The sequence below is a fragment of the Molothrus ater genome, chromosome 4, assembly GCF_012460135.2.
Source record: "Molothrus ater isolate BHLD 08-10-18 breed brown headed cowbird chromosome 4, BPBGC_Mater_1.1, whole genome shotgun sequence".
In the NCBI taxonomy this organism is placed as follows: domain Eukaryota; kingdom Metazoa; phylum Chordata; class Aves; order Passeriformes; family Icteridae; genus Molothrus; species Molothrus ater.
In genome coordinates this window covers 50,289,107-50,313,219 of record NC_050481.2, presented here as the reverse complement: position 1 = coordinate 50,313,219, position 24,113 = coordinate 50,289,107, and the positions used below count along the sequence as shown (strand labels likewise).

At 38.9% G+C, this 24,113-nt stretch overlaps 1 protein-coding gene across 1 annotated transcript; it reads left to right on the top strand.

Moving 5' to 3' along the window:
* Positions 1 to 1,652: 1,652 nt before the first annotated feature.
* PGM2 (phosphoglucomutase 2) lies at positions 1,653 to 23,686 on the top strand. The gene is made up of 14 exons (XM_036382464.2): positions 1,653 to 1,770; positions 6,179 to 6,346; positions 7,185 to 7,291; positions 7,641 to 7,725; positions 8,884 to 8,967; positions 9,606 to 9,799; positions 10,937 to 11,126; positions 11,788 to 11,885; positions 14,391 to 14,571; positions 14,683 to 14,776; positions 15,823 to 15,952; positions 18,413 to 18,602; positions 19,219 to 19,352; positions 20,113 to 23,686. Exons 1-14 carry the CDS (start codon positions 1,699 to 1,701, stop codon positions 20,213 to 20,215), a joined length of 1,830 nt encoding a protein of 609 aa, XP_036238357.1. The 5' UTR covers positions 1,653 to 1,698; the 3' UTR covers positions 20,216 to 23,686.
* Positions 23,687 to 24,113: the final 427 nt, after the last annotated feature.

Here is a 24,113-nt window from a genome sequence, read left to right as displayed (position 1 = left end):
AGCACTGTTGGAAAGCACCTAGATAGGATATCAGTTCAGATTCAGGACTTGGCACCCCTGGCAAATTAATCTGCTCCTCCTGTATGGCACCTTCACTGTGACCTCACATTTCTCAGCAGCCTCAGAAATCCTACAACACAGCTCTGCAGCTGCACCACTCTCAGGGGTCTTCCCCTGCCTTGGCCTGTGCTGCAGAGTTAAACAGGGAAATCCCAGTCACTCCTTATGGCTCTCCCTGTAGATTTGCATCCCCTGGTCTATCCCAGCTTCAGATATAAGCTGATAAAATATAGGGGAAACCTCCAGAACACCTTGTCCTGAAGCTCTAGAGCACTCAGACTGCTGTTTCCCTCAGTACTTTGGGAAGTTGATGACAGAAATCTTGTAAGGCAAGAAAGATGGTTCAGTGCTCTCTGCACTGTATGTTTGCCCAAAAAAATTGCAAGAAATCAACCAGGATGGAGGGGCTTATAATGGCATCTTCGGGGATTCCAATCAAAACTGGAAGTTTTAACTGCAAGCTTAGTTATAGGAACTGTTTAGACAGAGCAGCAGCTTGGCAGCTCAGGCTTCTCTCAAAGCCACCATGCTATAATAATTATTCAATCAAAGCCATATTAACCTGTTCTTTAATTCCAGCAGAAGTAACACAGTCCATTTTCCTGAGTTAAATTCAGTTGGTTTTTTGGGGTTTTTTCTAATTTTGCAGCTGAGGTCAGATTTGTGTTCAGCCAGAGAGGTGCAGAGGCCAGGGGAGCTGGGTTAAATGACCATTATCAAAACAATAGAGAAAACAGATGATCAGAAAAGCAGCCAAGCAACACATTTTTTTCTGATTTTCTTATTCTTCAGTTCCTCTGATGTTTCATCTTAACAGTTTTTCTGTAAGGGTATCTTAACAATTATTTCACTGATCAGTAGTGAATATCAGAAGGATGTACATTAACATTTTTGCAAGTGATGTGTAGAATTTCTCTTGTTCACATGCATTCTGGTCATGTACTAATGAACTTTAAAGCTTTTCAAGAATTTTGAAAGGTACAAGTCATTATTTCTATGGAAATTTTAGAATCATAGCACATTTTGGGTCAGAAAGGACCTTACAGATCTTCTAGTTACAATCTTTATCCTAAATTAGAGTGCTCCCGAGCTCATCCCTCATTTATCTTGACTATGAAAAAAGGAATCTCAGTCGCCTTAGTCCAATGCCCGTGGAATGTGACGCTTCTAACAACAGCGCTACTTTCTTCCGCCGGCCATGCTGCGGAGGAGGCGGCTGCGCCCACCGCTGATTTCCCGCTGTTGTTTGGGAACGCTGCTCCTCCTCCTCCGTTCGGCGCAGTGCGAGGGCCGGGGCCCGGGGCTCCCCTCGGGGCTCCGCCGGGCCGGCAGCCGCAGCCCCACCTGACAACATTCAGCGCCCCAGGAAAAGAAATTATTAATCCCCCGCTCTAAGCGAGAGCCCCGACCCGGCCTCGCCGAGCAGGACGGAGGCAGGGCCGCTCTGCCCGGCCGTGGCCCCGGCCCCGGCCCTGACCCCGGCCCGGGCAGGCGGGCGGGGCGGAGGTGGGGCGGAGGTGGGGCGGCCCGGCCCGGCCCGGCTCGGCCCGGCGGGCGGAGCGGAGCGGAGCGGGGCGGGCGCGCTCCGGAAGAGGGAAGGAAGGAGCGGAGCGGTGCTGGCGGCTCGGCTGGAGCGGGATGGCAGCGCGGGGCTCGGCGGGGGATGGCGCGCTGCGCCGCGCGGCCGAGCAGTGGCTGCTCTGGGACAAGGTGAGGGGCGGCTGGGCGGGGGGCGATGGGGGTGCGGGCTGCAGAAGGGTCAGGGGGCGCGGCGTGACGCCCGGCTGTTGCATTGTGCCGGATTGGGGTGCGGTAAAGGCACCTTTTTGCTCCTTTGGCTCTGCTTTCAGAGCTCTCTGACAAAGGGGCGCTCTCCCTCCGCCCCTCCGTGCATCCCCTCCCGTCCCGCGGCGGGGCCGGCGCAGGTGGGGCTGCGGGGCCCCCGCCCGGTGCTGCGGCTCCGTCACCTGCCGCGGCAGCCGCTGCTCTCGTTGGGAAACATCCCGGCTGGCCTCTCGATCTGGCTTTTAGCTGTACTGAGCGCCTTTTTCAAAAGGGCCTGTATTGTTCCGAACCGCTTCAGTCGCAGGGCAGCTGGTAGACTTAAATTATTAAAGACCAGCATACATTGCCGTGTTACCTGTCCTTCAGTGTTAAAAACCTCCTAGTACCTTCAAATTCTTGTTTGCTACAATATCGGTCCCAAAAGACATGGTGGTTCACTTCAAAAACAGTTGGATATGCAGAGGCTGTCAGTCCTGTACTTTTCAGGTGTTATTTCCCTTCCTGTTGAGACTTATCTTTGGGCTTGGTTTTGACAGCACTATATGCAGGAGTAAAATCTTCTTGTGTTTCTGTTTTCCACATACTTAAAGAAATACCTTGCCATAGTGGTGTCCTGGAAGTGGTCATGTAGTTGCTTTCTATTGCAGGTCCCACTGAGATGCAGGCCTCTGTTGGCACATTTGGTTTGCAATTTTCATGTCATGTCCCTTTTCATATAATTTGTTCATTTGGCTATATTGGAACTCACTGGCCATTGCCCCTCTTCAGTCATTAATTGACTCCCCCAGGCTTAGCACTCAACAATACTCTCTGAGTTTTGTGCAGCACACATACCTGTTTGGTAAGGCATCTTCTGCTTATTTCAGAAATATCAGTGGAAACATACATTAATTCTCTTTTTTAGTATTTTTTCCAGGTTCTAAAGGATGCCATTAGAAGTACCTCGAGCTTGTTGTGATTCTTCATTAAAACCAGTAAACGGATTAACCGACCAGTTACCCAGTTCTGGTTTTATTAGTGATAGAGCAGTGCCAAACTAGTCTTCTTTTCAGAAATGCTAATGCATCACATCAAATGACAATAAGCTTTTGTGCCTTTTTTCCTCAGTTTAATTAAATTTGAGAAAATAGTTTGGTTTTAGAAGCTCTTACTTACATAGCTTCCCTGACCGGTATTAGTTATATTCCTGTCTTCAGTGTAATAACTTGCTTTTCAACTGGTTATTCTGATTATTTTGCTAAGCTCTCTGGAAATCTAATGCAGTATCCCTTATAGCATCTTTACTTTTGAAAGTTTAGCCCTCTGCTAGCACTTGCATCTTTGATTCAGTAATAATTGACTAGTGTGCAATACCCATTGCTGATTACTCAAAAATGATGAGGTATTTTAATTTCTCAGGAAGCTGTTGCATGTTTCTATTGAGCAACAGAAAAATCAGATGTAACCCTTGGCCATTTACTCTGATATAAAAAAAAAGTTCCTTTTTGACATGCAGAGATGGGTTAATATTTAATGATGATAAGCGCCATGTTTCTTACAAAATAATTGTCTGCAAGAGCAAGCCCTTGTGGCTGATGGCAGTTCTGCTGACCTAACTGGAAGTTTCTACCTACATGGCAATTACTGTGCTTGTTACCAGGCTGTTTTCATCACTCTGCTCATTACAGTAATAGCATATTTTTCATTCTTTCTATTATAAGTCATGGAATTTTGAATGGAAGGTAGCTTTTGGTTTTAGTAAAAATAAAATCTGTTTAGTCAGAAGTTTTTCCTCTCCTGTAATACCTTGTGGGGACTCCTCTACTGACGATAACTCTTTGGGCCTTCCTGTAGTGTAGATTAAAGTGAATAACTCGAGTGTTGCCTGGTGATGTTCAAGCTAATTGCACTAGTGGTTATTATCTTGGTATTAAATCATCTGCCACTGTATTCACAGAAAATGGTACTCCCATACTCATATCTGTTTAATTTGAGAGCAGAAAAAGCATAACCTGAGAGAATCAATTAGAAAGGAACAAGCCAGCACTTCGTCCTTCTGATACAATTTGGTCCTTCTTTGATAGAGATGGTGTGGAGAGTTTGTTTAAGCAGAAGAAAAAGGCAAAACCAAGATTAGTTTTTTACTTAGCTGTGTATAGTGTTATCATAATGTTCTCCACAAAAGAAAAAATAGGCAAATTCTTGGGAGAAAATAGCCATTAACAATGATAACAGTAGTTCTGGGAAAATCCTTCTGCCATATTGAACAGACTTGGCCTGGCTTTTACCATTATTTGCTGTGGGGTGGAGGCAGGCAGTGGGGAACAATTAAATTAATGCAACCAAGTTTTCTTTAGAAAATTATATGGACTGAAACTCTTAAGACTTGAGCAACCACCCGGACATGGACATTTAACCAGACTTAAAAAACTGGAGGATCCCTCTAGTTTCACAGTAGATACCAAACCTGGGAAATTCCACTTACAAGAACAAACAAAAAACTCCTTGGCTGTGAGAGCTGCAGGATGCTCCTGATATCATTCTGCATTGGCATTGCAGCTTCTAGTCTGTCAAACAGCTGTAGAAATGTGTGTAGTATCTATCTAAAAACATGCTCCTTTTAGTATTAAGAGATGACTCATGTGCACAAAGCTCAAACAGAGAAATTAAAAGGTGATCAGGCAGTGTACAAAACTGGATGCAAATGGTGTCATCCAGGCTTTACCTTTGAGACATAGGCCTGATGTTAAGGCAGAAACTTGACGTCAACTTGTAAACAGCCTGAACTCAGTTATGCTGCCCTATATATTCTATAACAACATAGAATTATATTTATTCTTACACAATATAATTACTCAATAATAATAGGTAATTGTGTCAAGCTGCCTGCAAGGAAGTGTCAGTTACAACAATCTTGGACTGGTAAATTGGTAATTTTTGCGCTGGAAATCAGTAATTCTGGGGTACCTAATTGTTTATTGCACTCAAGAAGCTGGATTTTTTTTTTAATTCTTTCGTTTATTCTCCATTATGCAGTTTGCTCATTAGCACTAAAGGGTTTTTTGCTTTTTTAGTATGTATTTAAATTGTGTTGTTTGTCCTGTGGCAGTGGGCACACAGGTCAGTGGTTAGGACATCCCAACTCTGGTCTTCCTTTGATGTGCAGAATTTTATATCTTTGTATGCAAACTTACTCACACGCCTACTACTCTGTGTGCTTGTAGCATTTTCTGAAGCTGCATAAGATATATGGTTGGCTTTTTTTTCTCTCTTTTTTTGCCTAGAATGATATGCTTTCCCTTGCTGTAAGCATGCCTAGGTCAGCCAGAAAACAGTAAAGTCTATGACTTTTATGAGTTCATTTAATTGCCTAGAAATCAAAGTTTGTGTCCCTTTGGAAATGAGAATGTTTGTACTCCAGGATAAAGTGTGTGTACTCATGCAGTGAGTAGCCTGCCGCCTCTCAGATAAGCATGTTGTCAGGAGGCTGCTACCTGCCATCTGTCCTCTTGGCTCCTAAGTTCTCAAGAAATCAAATAATGAACCTCACAAGTCTCATAACTTTGAGAAGTTGAGGCATACAGGACTTTGCCAATTCCCTGTCTGGAAACAAAAAGAGTAATTAACAATAGATAATCTGTGGAAGCAATATACCAAGAAAAGCAGTGAAAGTTAGAAACTCCTCACTGTTCTCAAATAGTCTGAGATAGCCTTTTTGTTCCCACTCTTGAGTAATTTTATTTAAGAATTTGTCTGTTGTTTCTAGGCTTTGATCCTGGGGTTATGTTTATCTTTACAAGCATTACCTGCAAACATGTTGGAAATTTTCTTCTGCCCAGTCTGCTTAGTTTTGCTGCTACCTCTGGTGCTAGCCAGTCTTGGGACAAGGTTATGATTTAATTTGTTTTAAACTCTACATGTAGTGCTATAGAAATAACAAATATTTCTTAATAATTAGTTTGCCTTACTTTCTTAAATGTTTAGTGTAGCTCTTGTGATGAGGAAAAATTCTCTGAATTGTGAAGTGCTGCCTTTTGTTTGTTTTGTTTTTAAAAATAGAAAACATTAAAATAGACATCTTGGAAATCTTTTAACATCCCAGATTGTGGGAGATATACACACTGCTGTCCAGGTAGCATGTTCACTTAAGGAGATGAATCTACAGTAAGTAATACTTGAGGTTGTACTGATTTAAAATTAAGAAGACAGCATTTAAAATTAAGAAGACAGACCTATGCTGTTATTGAAGTTGTGTGCCATGTTTTGATACTGAAACCCAGAGATTGGGACAGAAAGACAGTTCTATTAAAACGAACAAAACCTCATTTAGAATGTCTGAATTTTGTGTTAACAGAATCCAAAAACTTACGCAATCGTGAAACAATTGCTTGCGGAAGGAAATGCCGGAGAACTGCAGAAATACTTTGGCTCGCGGATGGAGTTTGGCACAGCAGGGCTCAGAGCTGCCATGGGAGCAGGGATTTCCCACATGAATGACTTGACTATTATCCAGACAACCCAGGTATTGTGTCCAGCACTTTATCTCGCTTAACTGGTTGCGTATATGAATGCAAGAGCCTGATTTATGGCAAGCAAATGAGTATTCTATGGAAGTACAAGTTCTCTCCTATTCTTCCAGTTTTCAGAAGTAATTTAAATTATAATTGTTAGCTGAGTGCTGATCTCTGAAAACAAGCAGAGAGAAGCTGTTAAACCATTAAAAGAAGTTACTTTCCATATTTGATTTGCAATTTAATTTACACACAGCTGCAGTTAAGCTCAAGTGCAACAGTTAGTGCTCCTGTAACAACTACAAAAAAACCCAAAGGTCTCCAACATTTGGTTAAGCTTTGTGTGTGCTAGACATGGTTTTACATAGAGGCAGTGAAGGTATGTATACATACATGGATCCTAAGGTAGATCTACTTGGGGAAAAAACCCACAACCTTGAATAACTGCAGCCTGGAGTGGTGATGTGTCATGTGCTAAAGAGATGTCATTATTAGGGTGAGATTTGGTTAAAAACCTGAAATGCTGGCCAGCTGTTCTCTTCCTCATGGGAGACCTATGACAGCTGAATCATTTCTCAAAACCTGAAATTAAGACTGTGTTACCTGTTCCTTTTTGGAGTCGATGCTGATATTTTAAAAAGTACTTAAATGCTGTCAAAGTTTGCAATATTGATTTGAAGGTTTTCTTGGTGTTTATTGGTCTTGGACAAGCTGAATCCCAGAGCAGTTCAGTGAGATGCTATGTGTGCTCAGCTTCCTAAGACATTAGCATCTTAGCAATTATCTTAATGTGATGATAAATTAAACATCAAGATTGGGTTAATGAGGTGGATTTGTTGTTGTCTTAAGGGATTTTGCAGATACCTTGAGAAGAACTTCAGTGACCTCAAAAAGAGAGGAGTTGTGATTGGGTTTGATGCTCGTGCTCATCTTTCCAGTGGAGGTAGTAGCAAAAGGTACTTCTTAGGTTTTGTGTTTTGTAGATACTTTGTGTGATTCATGATGGATTTATATCTACTTCAATTGTATTTTTGTTCTATAAAGTGAATTAATGTGTGGGATTTACAGTATTCTTACATACTGGTAATACCAAAGCAGTTCTTAGTGTTGTGCTTTGTCTTTTGGGAATAGTGAGGGAACACATTTAAATTGGGTCTGTACAATAATTGAGATATATTGATAAGTGATGGTGTTTTTGTTGGGATTTTGTAATTGCATTAGGGCGGGAGGGAAAGCTGTGAATTCTAGGAAACTAATAGGCAAGAAAATGAATATATTCCCTAGATATCTTTTCTTCCTGTTTAGGTTTGCAAGACTTGCTGCCAATACCTTCATCAGTCAGGGAGTTCCAGTTTATCTATTCTCTGATATAATACCAACTCCCTTTGTGGTAGGTTTTTTATTATACCTTTTTATTACATTATCTGCTTTAAATGTACACAAATTCTGTCAGATACCTTGCATTACTTAAATTAGGATAACTACACAAACCAGTTCTTACTTTTTAAGCTCTTCCTGCAGAGAGTCTTGTACTTATTTACCTATGTATAGTTTACAACATCCACAGGAAAAGAAGGGAGAATGAATGTGGAGTGTGAGCGGAGTCTGATGTCTGAAACACGCAATAGCAAGTTCTTGGAGTGCAGTGATATTTTGTCAGAAGGGTTGTTGAATTGTGTCCACGATGCCCCCATCAGGACACCAGGTGTCTCCAGAGCAACACAGAAAAGCCCTGCTCTTGGCCCTTGTCCTAAAAGCAATAATTTCTCCCTAAATCAGTTGCTCCAGTGAGGATTGCAAACAGAACACAGTGGTATAAAGACTTTCTACATAGCATTCTTGTACTGATACAATTTTTTGAAGATTTAGGGTCAAATTCTTCATACTGCAGTTTAAAGTGGTGTTGCAAGAGCTGCAGTTGAGTGCATTTCACTATTAAATAAAGGGCCAGGAGTAAACAGAAATTGGACCTATGTTCATGAATAATGCTTCATTTTTAATTCACTCCATCTGTTTTGAGCTAGTTTATAAGAGCTCTCTCCAAAACAATTCTCTTCTGAACCCTGATGGAGTAGCTGCTCCCCAGGCTGCTCCCAAAAGACAGGATGAGACTGCTTGAGCTGCAGTTCTCTGCCCCATGCTGACTTGTGTCATTACCCCTACAGACCTGGCACCCTCTATGGCCTTGGGTACCTCAAGTCATTCCACAGTAGGGAACACATGCATCTGGCTTCCTTCTGGAAAGGCACTAGAGATTCACAAAGCATCTGGAACAACATTAACAACATTTAATGGGAAAATGCACAAGAAAAAACAAGGGCTAAACATTAATAACATATAAATGGGAAAATGCACAAGAAAAAACAAGGGCTAAAGTTGTGCCACATGGAGTCTGGTGGAACAAGTACTATTTAGCTTCTGCTTTGGGGAGTTGGTGTGTAGGAAATCACATCTTGACTTTATTTTCATACTATGAAGTATTATCTATGCATGAGAAGAAATATAATGTGTTGCACATTCTACTTCAAGTAACTTTCTCTTGTTACAGCCATACACAGTAACTCACCTGAAGCTTTGTGCTGGAATTATGGTTACGGCTTCCCATAATCCAAAACAAGACAATGGTTACAAGGTATTCTAATGTGATCTATTTTCTGGCTCTTTTTTTCCACGTAGAGAAACTAATGCAATTATATATAGTTCCTATCATGGTATAGACTTAATTAATTACTAGTCTCTCCATCTCTTCTATGTATTTAAAGCTAGTGTCATGTTAAACTAATAATTTAATTAAAATCTTTGCTCTAGAAAGCAGGATGCCATTGTAATCTGCTATGTACTGAAAAAAACACAGCTGAATTGCCTGTGCACCAGTCACAGTAGCTGGGTAGTCATATATAGACTGTTTCCAAAATACAAAAATGGGAGTTTTCTCAGTAAATCATTGGGCATTGTTTTGTGTTTCATTATGGATCTTGATATCTTTTGATAAGATTAAACTGTTTGGTTTTTTTTAAATAGAATAAGAATGGGATGTGAGAAGAAACACTGAGAATATTAACAGAATACTTTGGGTATACCTAAGCCTAGTTTACTGTAATACTTAAATGGATGTACTGTACCTTAACCAACAAAAAAAAAAAAAAAAAAAAAAACCAACCACAAAAAACCACAAAAAACCAAAACAAACAAACAAACAAACACAAAAAAAACCCCAAAAAATGTTACAAGCTTAATGATCAAATACTCACCTATCTATTTTTTATTTAGGTTTATTGGGAAAATGGTGCTCAGATCATTTCCCCTCATGACAAAGGAATTTCTCAGGCTATTGAGGAGAACCAAGAACCGTGGCCTCAGGCTTGGGATGACAAACTGATTGACAGCAGCCCGCTGCTTCATGATCCATATGCCATGGTCAATAAGGAGTACTTCAAAGACATACAGAAACAGTGCTTTTACAGGTGACTCCTGTTAATTCCTTTAAGAATACAGGATATTCCATCTAGTATGTTAGCAGGGCAGTTTAAATCGATGGAAGTGAGGGTGGCCACAATCCTGCTATGTCCCAGTTCTCCTGTGCCTTTTTGTCTTTTTGTCATCTTTCGGTGTTGCACTGGCAGCTGTGTGGTGGTGTCATAAGCCCGTTCATAAAGCTGTCCTGAGAGAAGTCTAACCCAGCAAAGTGAGCAAATTTCTGATGATATCTCCCTGTATTTTCATGGCCATGCATCAGCCAAGTGTCACAGCAAGACTGGGGCTGCTGGATGTGGACATGACATGGACAGCCCACCAGCCTTAAAACAAGATTCTCAGAGACACAGTGAACCAGGTTGTTAAGCAGTTCTGGACAAGAAGGTCCTTCTCAGTCATTCCAGCCTTGCTTGTGCTCCTGGTAGTCTTGGGTGCCTTAAAACAGCCTACTCTTATCACTTGCTCAGTAAAAATCTTTACTTAGCAAAATGAAGTGGATGTTTCTCTTGGTGAACAGTTAGGGTTAATTTATGTAGTACAGGAGTATCAACCTTTTAGATCTGCTTATTTATGTAGAAATTTTAAGCACCAGTAACCATGTTATTACTCTTGTACTCTAAAAACAGTCAGGAGTTACTAAAAAGCTGGGGCCATTACACTGCTTTTTCAGAATTGAAATTAAATGTCTCCCTAGGAGTTTGCATGATTTTAGGTATACCCAATGTTTTTTATTTCCTAAAAATGAGTGTGCTCAAATTGGGCAGGCTGCTGTTGACTCACTGTGTTCACATTTTTTGGGGGTTTAAATGCTAGAGTTGGGGATGAAGAGTCTCTTTAGTCAGTTGTATTTGTTTTTCACTTGACTTTCTTGGGATGTGTAGACTGTACAGTCTCTTTTAATCCAGTGATTTGCACATACTAGGATATTGGATGCCAAGAGTGACTCATATTGTTGAAAAATTAGGCTAAGCCAATTTTCAAGCCATTGCTTTTAAAATCTGCTCTCCTTTAATTCATAATTTTAACAGTGATACAGAATACTGAGTTGTATCCGTTTCCAAACATAGTCAGTTTTGTGCAGAACAGTCTTCTATGTTCAAGTTTACTGTTAACCTGTTTTATTTCAGGAATATAAACAAGGAAACAAACCTGAAATTCGTTCATACTTCTGTGCATGGCGTGGGACATAAATTTGTGCAGTTGGCTTTCAAAGCATTCGACCTTAGCCCTCCTTTTGCTGTTCCGGAGCAGAAAGATCCTGATCCAGACTTCCCCACAGTGAAGTATCCCAATCCTGAAGAAGGCAAAGGTGTTCTGGTAAATAGATCTAATTCTTTTTTAATAGTTGTGATGTCTTTCAGTGTTTTCCTTTTTGCCAGAAGTCACAGCTGTAGATACTGGTGGAGGGTCAATTTTTAATCTGTTTCATAGCCTTACATTTAGTGAAGAGTTAGCTGGTATCCTTTCATTGACATAACCCTCTTTGAACCAGTCAGGTAGTAATCAGCTGTAACTTTCAACTACTTTTTTCTCTAACAGAATGGGCAGGTTCTGCACATGGGACAAAGTGATAGTTACTTTAAAAAAATAAAATAATAATAAAAATCTTCTCATTTGTTTTTGGAAGGCTTCTACTCTTTTGTTCTGACACAACACCAGGAGAGGGCAGGAGAAGTCCTGACAGGCGGTTAGAATTTCTGCTACTATTTCTGTTACACTTTATTTTTGAAGGATCCCATTAAATCTAGGTAGCTTTTAAGCTGGGCTACAGAAGTGGAATGATATAGGTAAAGTTAAATGTCCTGACTATGTTCTTCTGCTGCCAGGCTAGAAGTTTTTGTGGTTTTTGAGAGACACATAATGATTTTGGGTGTTTGAGATTCAATAAATTGGGAAAATTACTTAAAACCTATAAAGAAAGTGAAAATATTATTTGGGAATATTAACACTCATCTGGTCCTGCTTGCCACATTTCCAGACATTGTCTTTTGCTTTGGCTGAAAAAGATGGGGCAAGAATCATTTTAGCAAATGATCCTGATGCTGATCGACTGGCAGTGGCAGAGAAACAAGAGAGGTATGGTAATAAAGTAATGCAAACCATTGATATTTTTTACTCCCAAGGTTAGGCTCATTTGGAGAATTCTTGCTGCTTGTGTTGCAGAGGAAGAATAGTCACAGTAATAATTTTTTTGATTGAAAATACACAGAAATGTGAGAAGACTCTATGAAGCAGACCACAGTAAAGGCAGGATATGAAATAATGATCAGTATTAGACACTGTACAGAAGCCTGAATAAATAGTTGACACTTGCTGTAGTTTAGGCATGCCCAGAAGCATGTGAATTGTTGTTGTTGTTGTGCTGTACTTTTTCAAAGGTAGGTTTTCAGTTAAATTCTTTCGTGTACAACTGATAAACATTTTTTCTTTCAAGGTTTATTAAACAGTAACTTGGCTTCAGGAGAATATGTATAGTTCCCTGATAATCTCTTGCTCTTTAGTATGAGTATCTTCTTTCTCAAATCCTGTTAAACCAAACATTTTACTAATCATAGATGATCTGGGCTTCTCTTGCTCAGTTTCCCACTTCTTTACATAGTGTTATGTATTTGCATTTCACCTTAAAGTTTTTCACAGTTTGGTACTTCTCAGTGTAGTCATTTGTACTCTCCCCTTAAAGATCCATCTATATATGCATTATTTATCTTTGCATACCCACTCAAAGAAGGGGATCACAAAAGGCAAACTTGGTCAGTCAGGCACTTACCATAAATTGTTCAGATTTGTGCAATGTAACCTATAGTTCTGACTCAATATGGCTGTCCCCTTACTTCATGCCCTTTGATATCCTGCACTTCTACAATTGTTTACATTTCTGTATTGTGGTTTTATCTGATTAATAAAAGGAAGTGAAGATATGATACCAAGTGCTGAAGTTCAAGCACTTGGTATCATATCTACAAATAGTGGTGTTTCTCCTTTATCTACCTTGATAAAGCAGAAACTAATCTGAGCAGTTATAAACTGTAAATCCTCAGTGAAAATAAGCTTCAAGGTTTTCAGCTTAGAGAGGAGCAGAAAAAAAAATCTGCTGCTGGGCCAGCATATATGAATTCCCTGAGCATGAGAGCCAGAAGAAGGATATAAAATTATGGCAAGAGTCTTTGGTACCCAAGGCATGATATGGGTATCTGCTAGATGTCCTCAGTGGTTGTGGATGAATTAAATAGTTGAATCTGTATCAGTTAGATTTTCAAAAATTTCAAAAGTCCAGTTAAAGGAGACAGTGCAAATATCCATTTTGCTCAACAGATAACCAAAAAAGCTGAAGTAGTAGCTTTAAAATAGCAGTATTTTCTTTGGGGTTTTGGGGTGCTTTTAAATTCATTAGCCTCACAGCATGAACTAAGAAGATTTCTCTGCCTTTGGAAGAAAAATGGTCTTTTTTGTGGACACTGTGCTGTATCTTGGACAGTGTTAGTTAGTTGGAAGGTTCTTATTTCAATGGTTTTGGTCTGTGCCAGCCTCAGTTGGCAATACAGCATTGAGAAAAAGGTATAAAAAGTTTCAGATAATGCTAGTTATGATGGGCTAAAACAAGAATGCAAAACCACTCATGCTTTTTGTCTGAAAACTTTGAGCTCCCACAATCTTGAGGAGGGGTGTTAGTTTATTGCATCCACTGCCAGTGAGAGTGTGGGCTCTCATTCTGCTGCCTCTACGCTCGTTGTTTAGCCAGTCTCAGCTGTCTCCTAACTTCCAGTCCTGTGTCTTCTCAGACTTCTGCCCTAGCTTTCATACACTAATCAAATATTAATATAGGCTTCTACAGTATCTGTCCTTCTTCTTTGACAGAACCTCCTGCAGAGCACACTCTCTCAGCACTCTTACACTAAGGTGCCGCTGTGCATTGCTTTGTGCCTGTTGGCATCAATAAATGCAGGAGACTGAGTCTGCTTCTCTTTCACAACAGGTACTGTTTCTGCAGGTCTTGGTTTTGTCAGTCTGGAAGTGTCTCTGTCCCCTTTTGTGACTGGGATTTTTTTTGGCAATTTTGACATTTGTCTTTCTTTTTTTCTTCTTTTTTTTTCCTGTTCTAGCAATACATCAGTATTAATCTTTTATATCCATTAAAGATTTTTTCCAATCTTCCCAATGACTAATTGATGTATTCGTGATTAAATTAAAAGTATTTGTCACTAGGTCAACTAAAAATACTGATCACTTGAGAACTGTATTTTTGTGTCTCTGTGCTCGTCTTAATCACTGAGTTTATAATTTGTATGCTGAACATTTTTGTTTTACTTAAAATATGTTGGAAATATTACTGTTTCATCTTTGGATAACTGCAAAAGCTTATGTGTATGATGGAGAAAAAAGGTAAGCGTTTCAGAATACTTTAGGGAAGGAATTTTTTTGTTTGTTCATTATGAGCACATGATACCTTGCTACTGTTATGTGGAATTCCAAGGCAGTGGTTTATTTGTTAATATTCATTTATAAAAGAACCAATAGATTCTTTTTTTACCCTCAGTATTATCCTTTGATTTCATGTACTTTCTAATATTTTTTTGCCTGTAGTGGTGAATGGAAAGTGTTTTCTGGAAATGAACTAGGAGCTCTTTTAGGCTGGTGGATCTTTACTTGCTGGAAAAATAACAGTAGGGATACTCGTGCCATTAAGGATGTCTACATGTTATCCAGTACTGTTTCTTCCAAAATCCTGAGAGCAATTGCATTAAAGGAAGGTTTTCACTTTGAGGTAAGCAACACTTTGCACATTATTCCATTTTCTTTTAGTATCTTTCCTACAAAGACATTGCAAAACATTGCTTTTCTTTTTAATGCCTTTGATTTCTCCTCTCTGCTGTAGGAAACACTGACAGGTTTCAAGTGGATGGGCAACCGTGCCAAACAGCTCATGGACCAGGGGAAAGCTGTTCTTTTTGCATTTGAGGAGGCTATAGGTAAGAGACAGAATGGTATGTTTTCATATCTTGCAAAATAGTGAAAATAGAGCTACTACAAAAAGTGACAGAATTGCAGAGTCACAGAATGGGTGAGGTTGGAAGGGACTGTTGGAGGTCATTTGGTCCAGCCTTCCTTCCCAAGCAGGGTGTCCTAGTGCATGTTACACAGGACTGGACCCAGATGGTTCTTGAATTTCTCCAGGGAAGGATATTCTACAATTTCTCTGGGCAACCTGTGCTCTGTTAGCATCCCAGTAATGAAGTAAAATGTAAAAAAAGGTTAAAATGGTGTCCTCAATACAATGGGTGTATTTCCAGTTAGATAATTATCTATTTTGCTAATTGATACTAGTTTTTAAAACCTTTGTATCTCTGCTTAGCACAAAGGAATATATATCTACAGTAGCATGGCTGTGCAGATTTGGACTGCAAATTCTGCATAAACTTTTTTTAAAAACAACAAAAAAACGACATTTTTTCAGACATGAAATTGAGCTTTTTTACCTGACAGATTTAAGCTTAGTGTAAATGAGAATAAAATAAAGTAAAAACTACCCCAAATTAAATTAGTGAACTGGAAAGCCATGGTTGAAAGCCACAAATGAAAGTTAGGAATTCATGAGGAGAAAATTGTAAAGCTCTAATGCTCTTTAAGTATCTCAATACCTGAAAACCAGAGAAAATGTGGCTAATTTCACACGTAATTATCAGTGTTACCTTACACTATAAGATACATTTGAGATAATGCCATACTTGCATTGTTTCGGCAGTGTGGCTTTTCTCTTTCTAGAAAGCTCCATATGGACCTGGGAGCGTGTGGCACTGATATGATGCAAATCTCTGTTTGAAATTCCATTGAATAACTTGCTTATTAAAATTAACCCTGATTAGAAGATACTTTTTTTCTACTTTTGGTTTGACTCTAAAATGTCTGTACTATGGTAATGTGCATTTCTCCTTTCAAAGATGTTTGGCTAACCTTCCCTCCCCTTCCTATTCCCTGTTAAAAATGTGTGTAATTATATCTAATGTTCCTTGTTTAGGGTATATGTGCTGTCCTGCTGTTCTGGATAAAGATGGTGTCAGTGCTGCTGTTATAACTGCAGAGATGGCCAGCTTTTTGGCAACCAGGAATTTGTCTTTGTCTCAGCAGCTGAAAGCTGTCTATGATGAGTGAGTTCAATTCTAATTTTTTATTTTAAAGATTTTCTCAATTTCACATACTGGGGTTAATAGGGACTCAATAGCAACCTATAGTTTATAAAAAAAATAAAATATGAATTATTGTACTACTAAGACAATTCTGTAATAGTAATCTTCAGAAAGTGTTCCTGCCTTGTGGACATGAATATATTTATGACATTGTTTTGTGTTAAGGTATTTTAAATATAATAATAACTACCTTACTAATTCTCTATTAGTAATGAGATCTTTGGGGTGTTTTTCTACGCTTGCCTGAAAGGTTTTTTTGTTTTGGGAAGTTCTGCACTTGGGTCCTTTCACAGAAGATTGGGCAGCTGTATTGCTGAGCTGTAGAGATTATAGTGCTTCTTGCTGCTTAAATGAGCCAGACACTCAAAAATGTTGATGACTGAATGGGTCTAAGTAGCTCTGGCTTATTTATGCCATGCACAGAAGCCAGCTTCTGTCCTTGCAGGGCTACTTATGATTAAATGAATTCTAGTTGGCTCTAAAGTTAGGATTTTTGTTGTATTATTCTGTCTTTTTTTTTTTTTTGATAGATTATTGCTGTTGAGTTTTGGTTCTCCTTTTCTCTTTCTGCTCCTGATTAATGAGATTTGAGCTGATTATGCAGAAGTGCTGTGACTGGCCATTACTCTTGGCTATACACAGCTAGGTATCCCTCTGAGAGCATTTAATATGAGGCACTACTTTTCTTTTGCTCTTTTTTACTGGGTTCAAAGAAATCAATAGCAAAGATGAATATTGGATTTCATGAGGCAGGGAGTGGGTTTTGTGGAGGTTTTGGGTTGTTTGTTTTGAAGGAGGGAGCAGCACAGGCTGTTTGATACTCTCCAGCTCTTCATACACACTAACAAGGGAGTGTGGAACCTGCAAAGAGACTGGAAAACTCCAGCCTTTGTGCTCCTTGTTTTGCCAATCCTGAGTTCTCATTTGTGTGCCATGCTTGTTTCATTGTCTCTTTAGGAAGGAATCAAGTGGCAAAGACTTGCTTACACTGCATAGATAAATTGTGTGATATAAAAGTATGAACTAGGAATTCATACCTAGAGTGGCAAATACAGCATCTGATGTGAGAATTCCCTTAAATGCTACTAGCTGGAAGTGCATATTCAAGAATTAAATATTCAGCTACTGGCTTGAGGTTTTTTTAATTGTTTTTTTAAAATACAAGTACAGTAAACACCTGATTGACCTCAGAATATTTGCCTGAGTAGAATTGAGCTGTGCCACAGTGCTGCTGTGTACATAGCCAGTGAAAAGGACTCAGAGCTTGCTTTAGCATAAAAGCAGTCTGTAAGATGTCAATGCACATGGTCAGTCTTTGTGGCAAAGCTACAGACAGAGGGAAGGATACAAATCTGCCCTATTAAGCTGTTGTTTGATAATGAGCTGGAAGGAGGGTTCTTGCTTTGTTTTGGGGAGTTGTTTTGCATGTGTTTGATTTTTGTTTGTAGCTAATATAAGGTTGCAGTTTTCTGCTTCTTACTACTTTACTTTTTTGTCAGATTGGCCTTGTGAGTTGAAGCAGAAGAAACTCTCTTTTGTATTTTGGAAATGTAGAAGGGGAATCTGTCTCAAAGTAAATGCAGATAAGAAAAGGACATGGTCCTAGTAGGCTTATCACTTCTTTCAGATACAGGATAGGTTTTGTTAAATCCCTTACTGAATTCTTAAGACTAATCTAACTACTGTTAACCTTCAAGATGTCAAGCATTTAGGTATAAACATAACCCTATTTAAGAAGGCATTCAGATTTCTAGTGTGAACCTCCTAGTACTAATGAAGATTCTGCACCTCAGATTTTCACTGCCATCAAGGATATTTATCAAGTCTTGATCTGTAGCAAGAGCTCACTTGAACAACCTGTCCAGGCTTGTATGTTTCTCAACAACATGGTATTTTGAAAAGTCAGTGTTACTGGGTCATTTGTCTTTGCATCACATTACCGGGCAGCAAACAGGTGAGGTAGAGAGAAATGTTCAGAACAGTTTGGTTTAGTAAAAACACTTTAATGGGAGAGTAGAAACACTTCAATGAACTGTGATTGGAAAAACCAGTCTAGAATTTGTTTTACTTAGAAAAGGTCAGCTGGAATACACTCAAAGAAGCTCTTAGATGTAATCTCTTCCCTTCCTATGGTGGTTAGAGCACTTCAAGGCTAATGGTATCCTTTTTTCTTCTGGTGTTGCTGTAAACTTTCTCAGTTTTCATAATTAAAAATAAAAGACATCTGCAGAGAAGTTTATTTGAAGTTTGTAAAATGGGATAATTAAGCTGTTGGACATTTTAAAATTGTAAGGGCAAGAACTGATGCTTCAGTTGGGTGAGCATGAGTACAGTATTGCTTTTTAGAAGGTTGTGTAATGTGTCTGGTGTGCAACTTTTAGGACATTGCTTCCTGGATTCACTAATATTGCATCTTCACAGATACGGCTTCCATATCACCAAAGCTTCATATTTCATCTGCCATGATCCTAAAGTTATTCAACAGCTTTTTGACAACCTTAGAAATTTTGATGGAAAAAACACATACCCAAAATCTTGTGGTAGATTTAAAGTTTCTGGAATAAGGGATCTAACTACTGGGTATGACAGCAGCCAGCCAGATCAAAAGGCTGTAAGTATCTTTCTAAATTGCATGTAAATCATATGTGATGTATATACACATACATAAAACATTCTGTGGAGAAACATTAAACATATTTATATACTGAGTCATAAAGCAACTTAGATTGGTGACAATTGTTATGCCTTGGTGAGAGGAAGGGAAGCCAAGAGGGTGTTGGGTTTTTTGTTAGGTTTTGTGGTGTGTTTTTCTCTCCAAGATGACAGTTTGTGAAGGGCAGTAGGAGGATCTTGCTGCCTTGCTACAGCAATCTGCATTGTTTTCTTGTGAGCGCAAGTTAAACTGTCTATTAAGACATGGCTTTGGATTCTGTGTTTCTCCACAATCTCCATTTCCTTTCCTCCTGGGAAATGCCATGACAACTCAACTTCTATTAGCAGTAAAAAATTGTCTGCATTTGAAATGAGCTACCTAGCAGTGATGCAGTTCTGCCAGATTCCAGGCTGAGGGCAAGGCTGTCCTTGCGGTCTCAAGACCACAATGTTGAAGAAAACAGAACTAAACTATAATTTTAGGTGATGCTTTTGTCATGCTATCTAGAATCAAGTCATGGGTTTATATATAGTCTCTTTCCAAGTTTTTTTAAAAATACTCTTAATGTTTTTAGATACTTCCTACTAGTAAAAGCAGCCAAATGATAACATTCACTTTTGCTAATGGAGGAGTGGCCACAATGAGAACCAGTGGGACGGAACCAAAGATCAAATACTATTCTGAACTTTGTGCACCCCCTGGGAACAGGTATTGTCACTTACAGCAGTACATTTGGTGTAACAGAGTCTGTGTGGCTTTTTGGTATTGTTTTAGAGAAATAAGAGCTCTCCATGGTCAAATAATATTATTAAAGTCATTTTAGTGAATGTATTTGTATAAAGCTTCAACTCTGCAAAATTTGTTGACACATTCTTGTCACTGAAATTACTTTGCACTCTGTTTTACATTCCGTGAAAACAGTATCAGGAAAAACATTCTGCCTTAAATAAATGCATATATTTTCACCCCTTTTTTACATACATAGTTACTTTAAAATATTTAATCAAATATAAAGTGTTCTAATATATTTCAGATCCTTTTATGTTTAGCAATTATATCCTTAGCCAGTAGCCTTGGAAATCATACAATCATAAAGATAATTAACTTATATAATGAATGTAATACTTTTTCACAGACAAAAAGTCATCTAAGAATACTGCTACAGGTATAAAAATTACACTTCTAGTCACTTACATTTAGTAATAGAAGATCTTCTGAACTCAAATTCACCATACTACTTTAGATTATATTGTGGAGTTATGTTTCTTCATAGCCTTCATGCATATCAGTTGAAAGTGAACATCAGTGCATTGCCATAAGAAATCAAATATATAGACTTCTAGCATTAATATAAAATGTTTGTCTAAAGCAATGCCACAGATTTAAAAATTCCTCACACTAAAACTATACATTTTAGCTTTTTCATTGTTTCACTGTTTTCTGTGTTTGTGTGATTTTTGTTTTCCAGTGATGTTGAACAGCTGAAGAAGGAGCTAGATGAATTGGTCAATGCTCTTGAAAAGCACTTCTTTCAACCAGAAAAAAACAAACTTCAGCGAAAGACTGAGTAAAACAGCAAAATTACTACCTTGATTGGCTTTTGCAGAATTAGAGGTGCATTATTTAAGAAGTTAAGGTTTTTTAGGACCAAACATCTGAGAACTCTGATTATAGACTTCTGCCTTTAAGAGTTATTTTGGGTACTCTTGGTTCTAGTATCTTATTTTGGAAGGCAAGTTGTATCTTTACTCTTAATGGACCAAAAAAACCCAATCAGTTGAACTAAAAGCTTTATGAACTAAAAGTTGACTGCAAATGTATTTCAATCAAAACTTGTTTTAATTAAATATAAGTGATATTCTGATATCTGAAACAGCCTGTTTTGTGGTGACTTACTTGTTTTGTGTGCATATAATCTGATAACACTATGCAACTTTGTCTAGGTTTAGATTTGCAAAGGAAGTTCTTTTGTTAACAGGACGTATTTAAAGCCTGTGATGAGGCTTTGACAAACTTAGGGCAGATGATTCAGAAGTATCTTTCTTAAGGATTTTGGCCCAAAGAAACAAGAAACTCACAGCAAATTTGTTCAATATCTATTTGCTATGGGACTATATACAATATTCCAGGCAAGGGATACAAATTGCACTAAACTGTCTTTGAATGCCATGAACCCATTAAGATAGTATATCAACATACAGCACCTTCTTTGCCTCACTGAACTAAGCATAATTAGTTCAACACATAGCCTAGTTTTGGAGCCTCTCACACTGTGCTGCCATGACTTGGTGCATGTCTAATTTAGAGCAGAAGTTTCAATTTCATTGCATGCTCTTGTCTGTGCTTGCGAAGCCTGAGAGGGTTTTTTGGAGGTTGCCAGTTGACTTTAATATGGGGCTTTTCTGCATTTTCAGTATTTGCTTTGGATATCAGTGTAGCAGTAATAGTCACAACCATAGCTATATACTTCTTACAAATGCAAAACTTCTAAGCTTGATTATCCTTCCAGAATTCAAGTCCTCTGTGCTTGTTATTTTCAGTGCAGCTTGAAGATTGCAGCAGTTGTGCAGCTGGATACAGGGAGGCAGCCCTGGGGGAAGTGGAAGGAAGGGAAGTTTTACACAGTCTGATGTACCTCTGCAGATCATGTGCAGTCTTGTGGTGAGAGGCCTTAGAAATTAGTCTGGGGGTGCTTCAGGGATCTTTGGTGGTTTATGACACCCTCTAAGACATGACTGTGGCCTCTCAAGTCAGCCTAGTTGAGTGAATTATGCCCCATCAGAAGGAATGAATACCTTCAAGCCTCCCAGTACTTTTCTGGAGGGGAGTTTTTGTGCCTGAACCAATTGTGTAAGGGGGGGGACATTGGCAGGATAAAAAGCACTATCCCACCACAAAGGATCTGCTTCTGGCTTCCTCCTTGCTTGAAGGCACAGACAGAGGAATGGTTGGTTCCTCAGGGGGCAGGCTGGGGCAGTGCCTTCAGTTTGGCCTTTGATGAGCTACACCCAGGGCTGGAGAAGCTTTGTGGGTCTGCACAAGCCTGCAGCCTTGGGAGGTGATTCTCTCCCTCCACTCTGCTCTTGTGAAAGCCCTCTTGGAGTACTGCATCCCCGCACAGGAATGGTGTGAAGCTGTTAGAGCAGGTCCAGAGGAAGGTCATGGAAACAGTGTTAGAATACCTGTGCTGGGAAAAAAGGCTGAGAGGGCTGGGGTTGCTCAGCCTGTAGAAGAGGCTGTGAGATCTTTCAATATATAAAGGGGGCTTGTATGAAACACACTTTCTACCAGGGACTGTAGTGACAGGACATGGGGAAACAGTTTTAAAGTGAAAGAGGATAGATTTAATAGGATACAAGGAAAGATTTTTTTATGCTGAGGGGGGGTGAGACATGGGAACAAGTTGCCCAGCAAAACTGTTGGATGCCTGAAGGTGTTCAAGGCCAGGTTGGATGCAGCTTTGAGCAATCTGATCTAGTGGAAGGTGTCCCTGCTTCATGTAGGGAAGTTGAACTAGGTGATTTTTAAAGGGGACCATCACACCAAAGCCATTTCGTAATTCCTTCACTTTCATTTTTACTGGGAGGGCTCACATTTCTTTTGGTGCAAAATATGATAAGGGATGCTTTACTGAATTCATGAGGAAGGCCTGAAGACGGAGGATTACAGGCCTGAATTTTTTAATATATTTATCTTAACATCTCCACAGGCTAGAGAAGCATATTTTACATGTGCCTTTATATGCCAAGCCTGGATTTGGATTTTGCTAATGTTAGAAGTCCGGAAGTGAGACCTGAAATGTGCTCATGTATACTGAAACATCCTTAGGATGGCTTTAGAGCATCCTCAGAAACAGTACAGACATAGGATGATGACCTAATCTTTATCATTTTGTCTTCCTAAGGTCAAGAAATTTACTTGCTCCATTCCTTTCTCTATTCCAGACAGAAGTTCACAACTTTGGGGGGGGTGGGGCAAAACAAAAAAAATAGCCAAACCCACAGTGGTTTTTATCAAGCTGCTTGAGCAATCACAACAAACTACAAAATTACAAGAGAAAACTTGTTATTGCTAAAGTCTTTACTAACCTTGTCTTGCATCAGAGAAAGAGGATCTAGGACTGAAATAAAGAATCAAAACAAAGGCAGCAAGAGTATAGCAAAGAGAGAAGTTAGTATTGCAAGTCAGAATGGGTGTTAAGCTACAGTTTCTTCAGAGCCAGTCTAATTCTTCCACTAGAGTGTTGTGTAAGATAATGACGCCTACTTAGACATTGTTAGTCCCAAGACAGAAATTGTAATACAGAGAAATGTAATTTGTAAAAAAGCAGCCTTGAACTGGGAGCAGGTGCACTAGTATTTTATCCAGAAATGGGAATTGCCATGACTGTAATAAAGAGTGCTTGCAGCCCAGACTGAACTTGGGTGTAAGGGAATTCTTGTTTCTAGAGAAAGACACATCCCTATGTTACCAAAAACATTTAAAATTAGCCTGTTTTTTGTAACAGATGGAAACACAATTCTTGTGACAGTTATAAATATTGATTCTATAGGGGATCAGGCCTATGGGACTAAAGGGAAAGACTGAGAAGAATTAGCACAGTACTCAAAACTCTGCCAAAAGAAAACCCTAAAACAGTAATGCTTTAAGAGTAGACCAGTGGACTTCACTTGAAGGTTATTAGTTTTTTACAAGTCCCAGTTTCATAAAATTTACTGAATAAATTAAAATTCAGGGATGCATTGGAACAGTTTGGCTGGAAGGAAGTAAATACATTTAATCTAAGTACTATGAACTTAGTCCACTGCATGTTGTGTAAAAGTATTGTTATGATAGTCAAGTATTGAGTTGCAGAAGGATTTATTTAATAATTTTGCTATATACAACAATTCATACAGGATAACTGGAATTAATTCTAAAAGAAGCTTTATTATATGAGGAATTTTTATTTTGTACAATGTGTCCTTAAATATGTAACTGATTCACCCACAAAGTTTCTGTAAATAAAGTTTTTCTCCTTGCTAATCCTTTTAAAAATTCCAGTGGCCATGGGTTTTATTTTCACACACCACCAATAAGCAAATCTTATGTCCTTGATTAACAATCACTGTGAATAGCAACATTAAAATGATATTAAATTAACAGTTGTTAACCACCAGCATAAGTATTAAGAAGTTTGGGGATTTATAGGATTCTGATGATGAAGGCATCTGGATGCCATATGTATATCTAATTAATTGTAAATAAAAATAATCACCAGTAAAACAGTTTCCTGTCTATAAGTACAAAACTAATCAAAAGTAATTAAGCTGAATTGCTTCCCTCCCCAGTACATTTTTGCAGTATGTAAGATACACATTCACCGTGGTATTAGTATTTCTGATCAACTTCCAAGTAGAAGCCAACATCACTCTGCTCTAGCAATTGCCAGGTAACTGAAATGAGGTCATGGACCATCAGAACATTGTG

Excerpts from the sequence above, each read along its gene's own strand:
- PGM2 (XM_036382464.2), top strand. The coding sequence starts at position 1,699 with ATGGCAGCGCGGGGCTCGGCGGGGGATGGCGCGCTGCGCCGCGCGGCC. Across the intron at positions 6,347-7,184 it reads CTATTATCCAGACAACCCAG|GGATTTTGCAGATACCTTGA; the intron begins GTATTGTGTCCA and ends TGTTGTCTTAAG. Across the intron at positions 11,127-11,787 it reads AAGAAGGCAAAGGTGTTCTG|ACATTGTCTTTTGCTTTGGC; the intron begins GTAAATAGATCT and ends CCACATTTCCAG.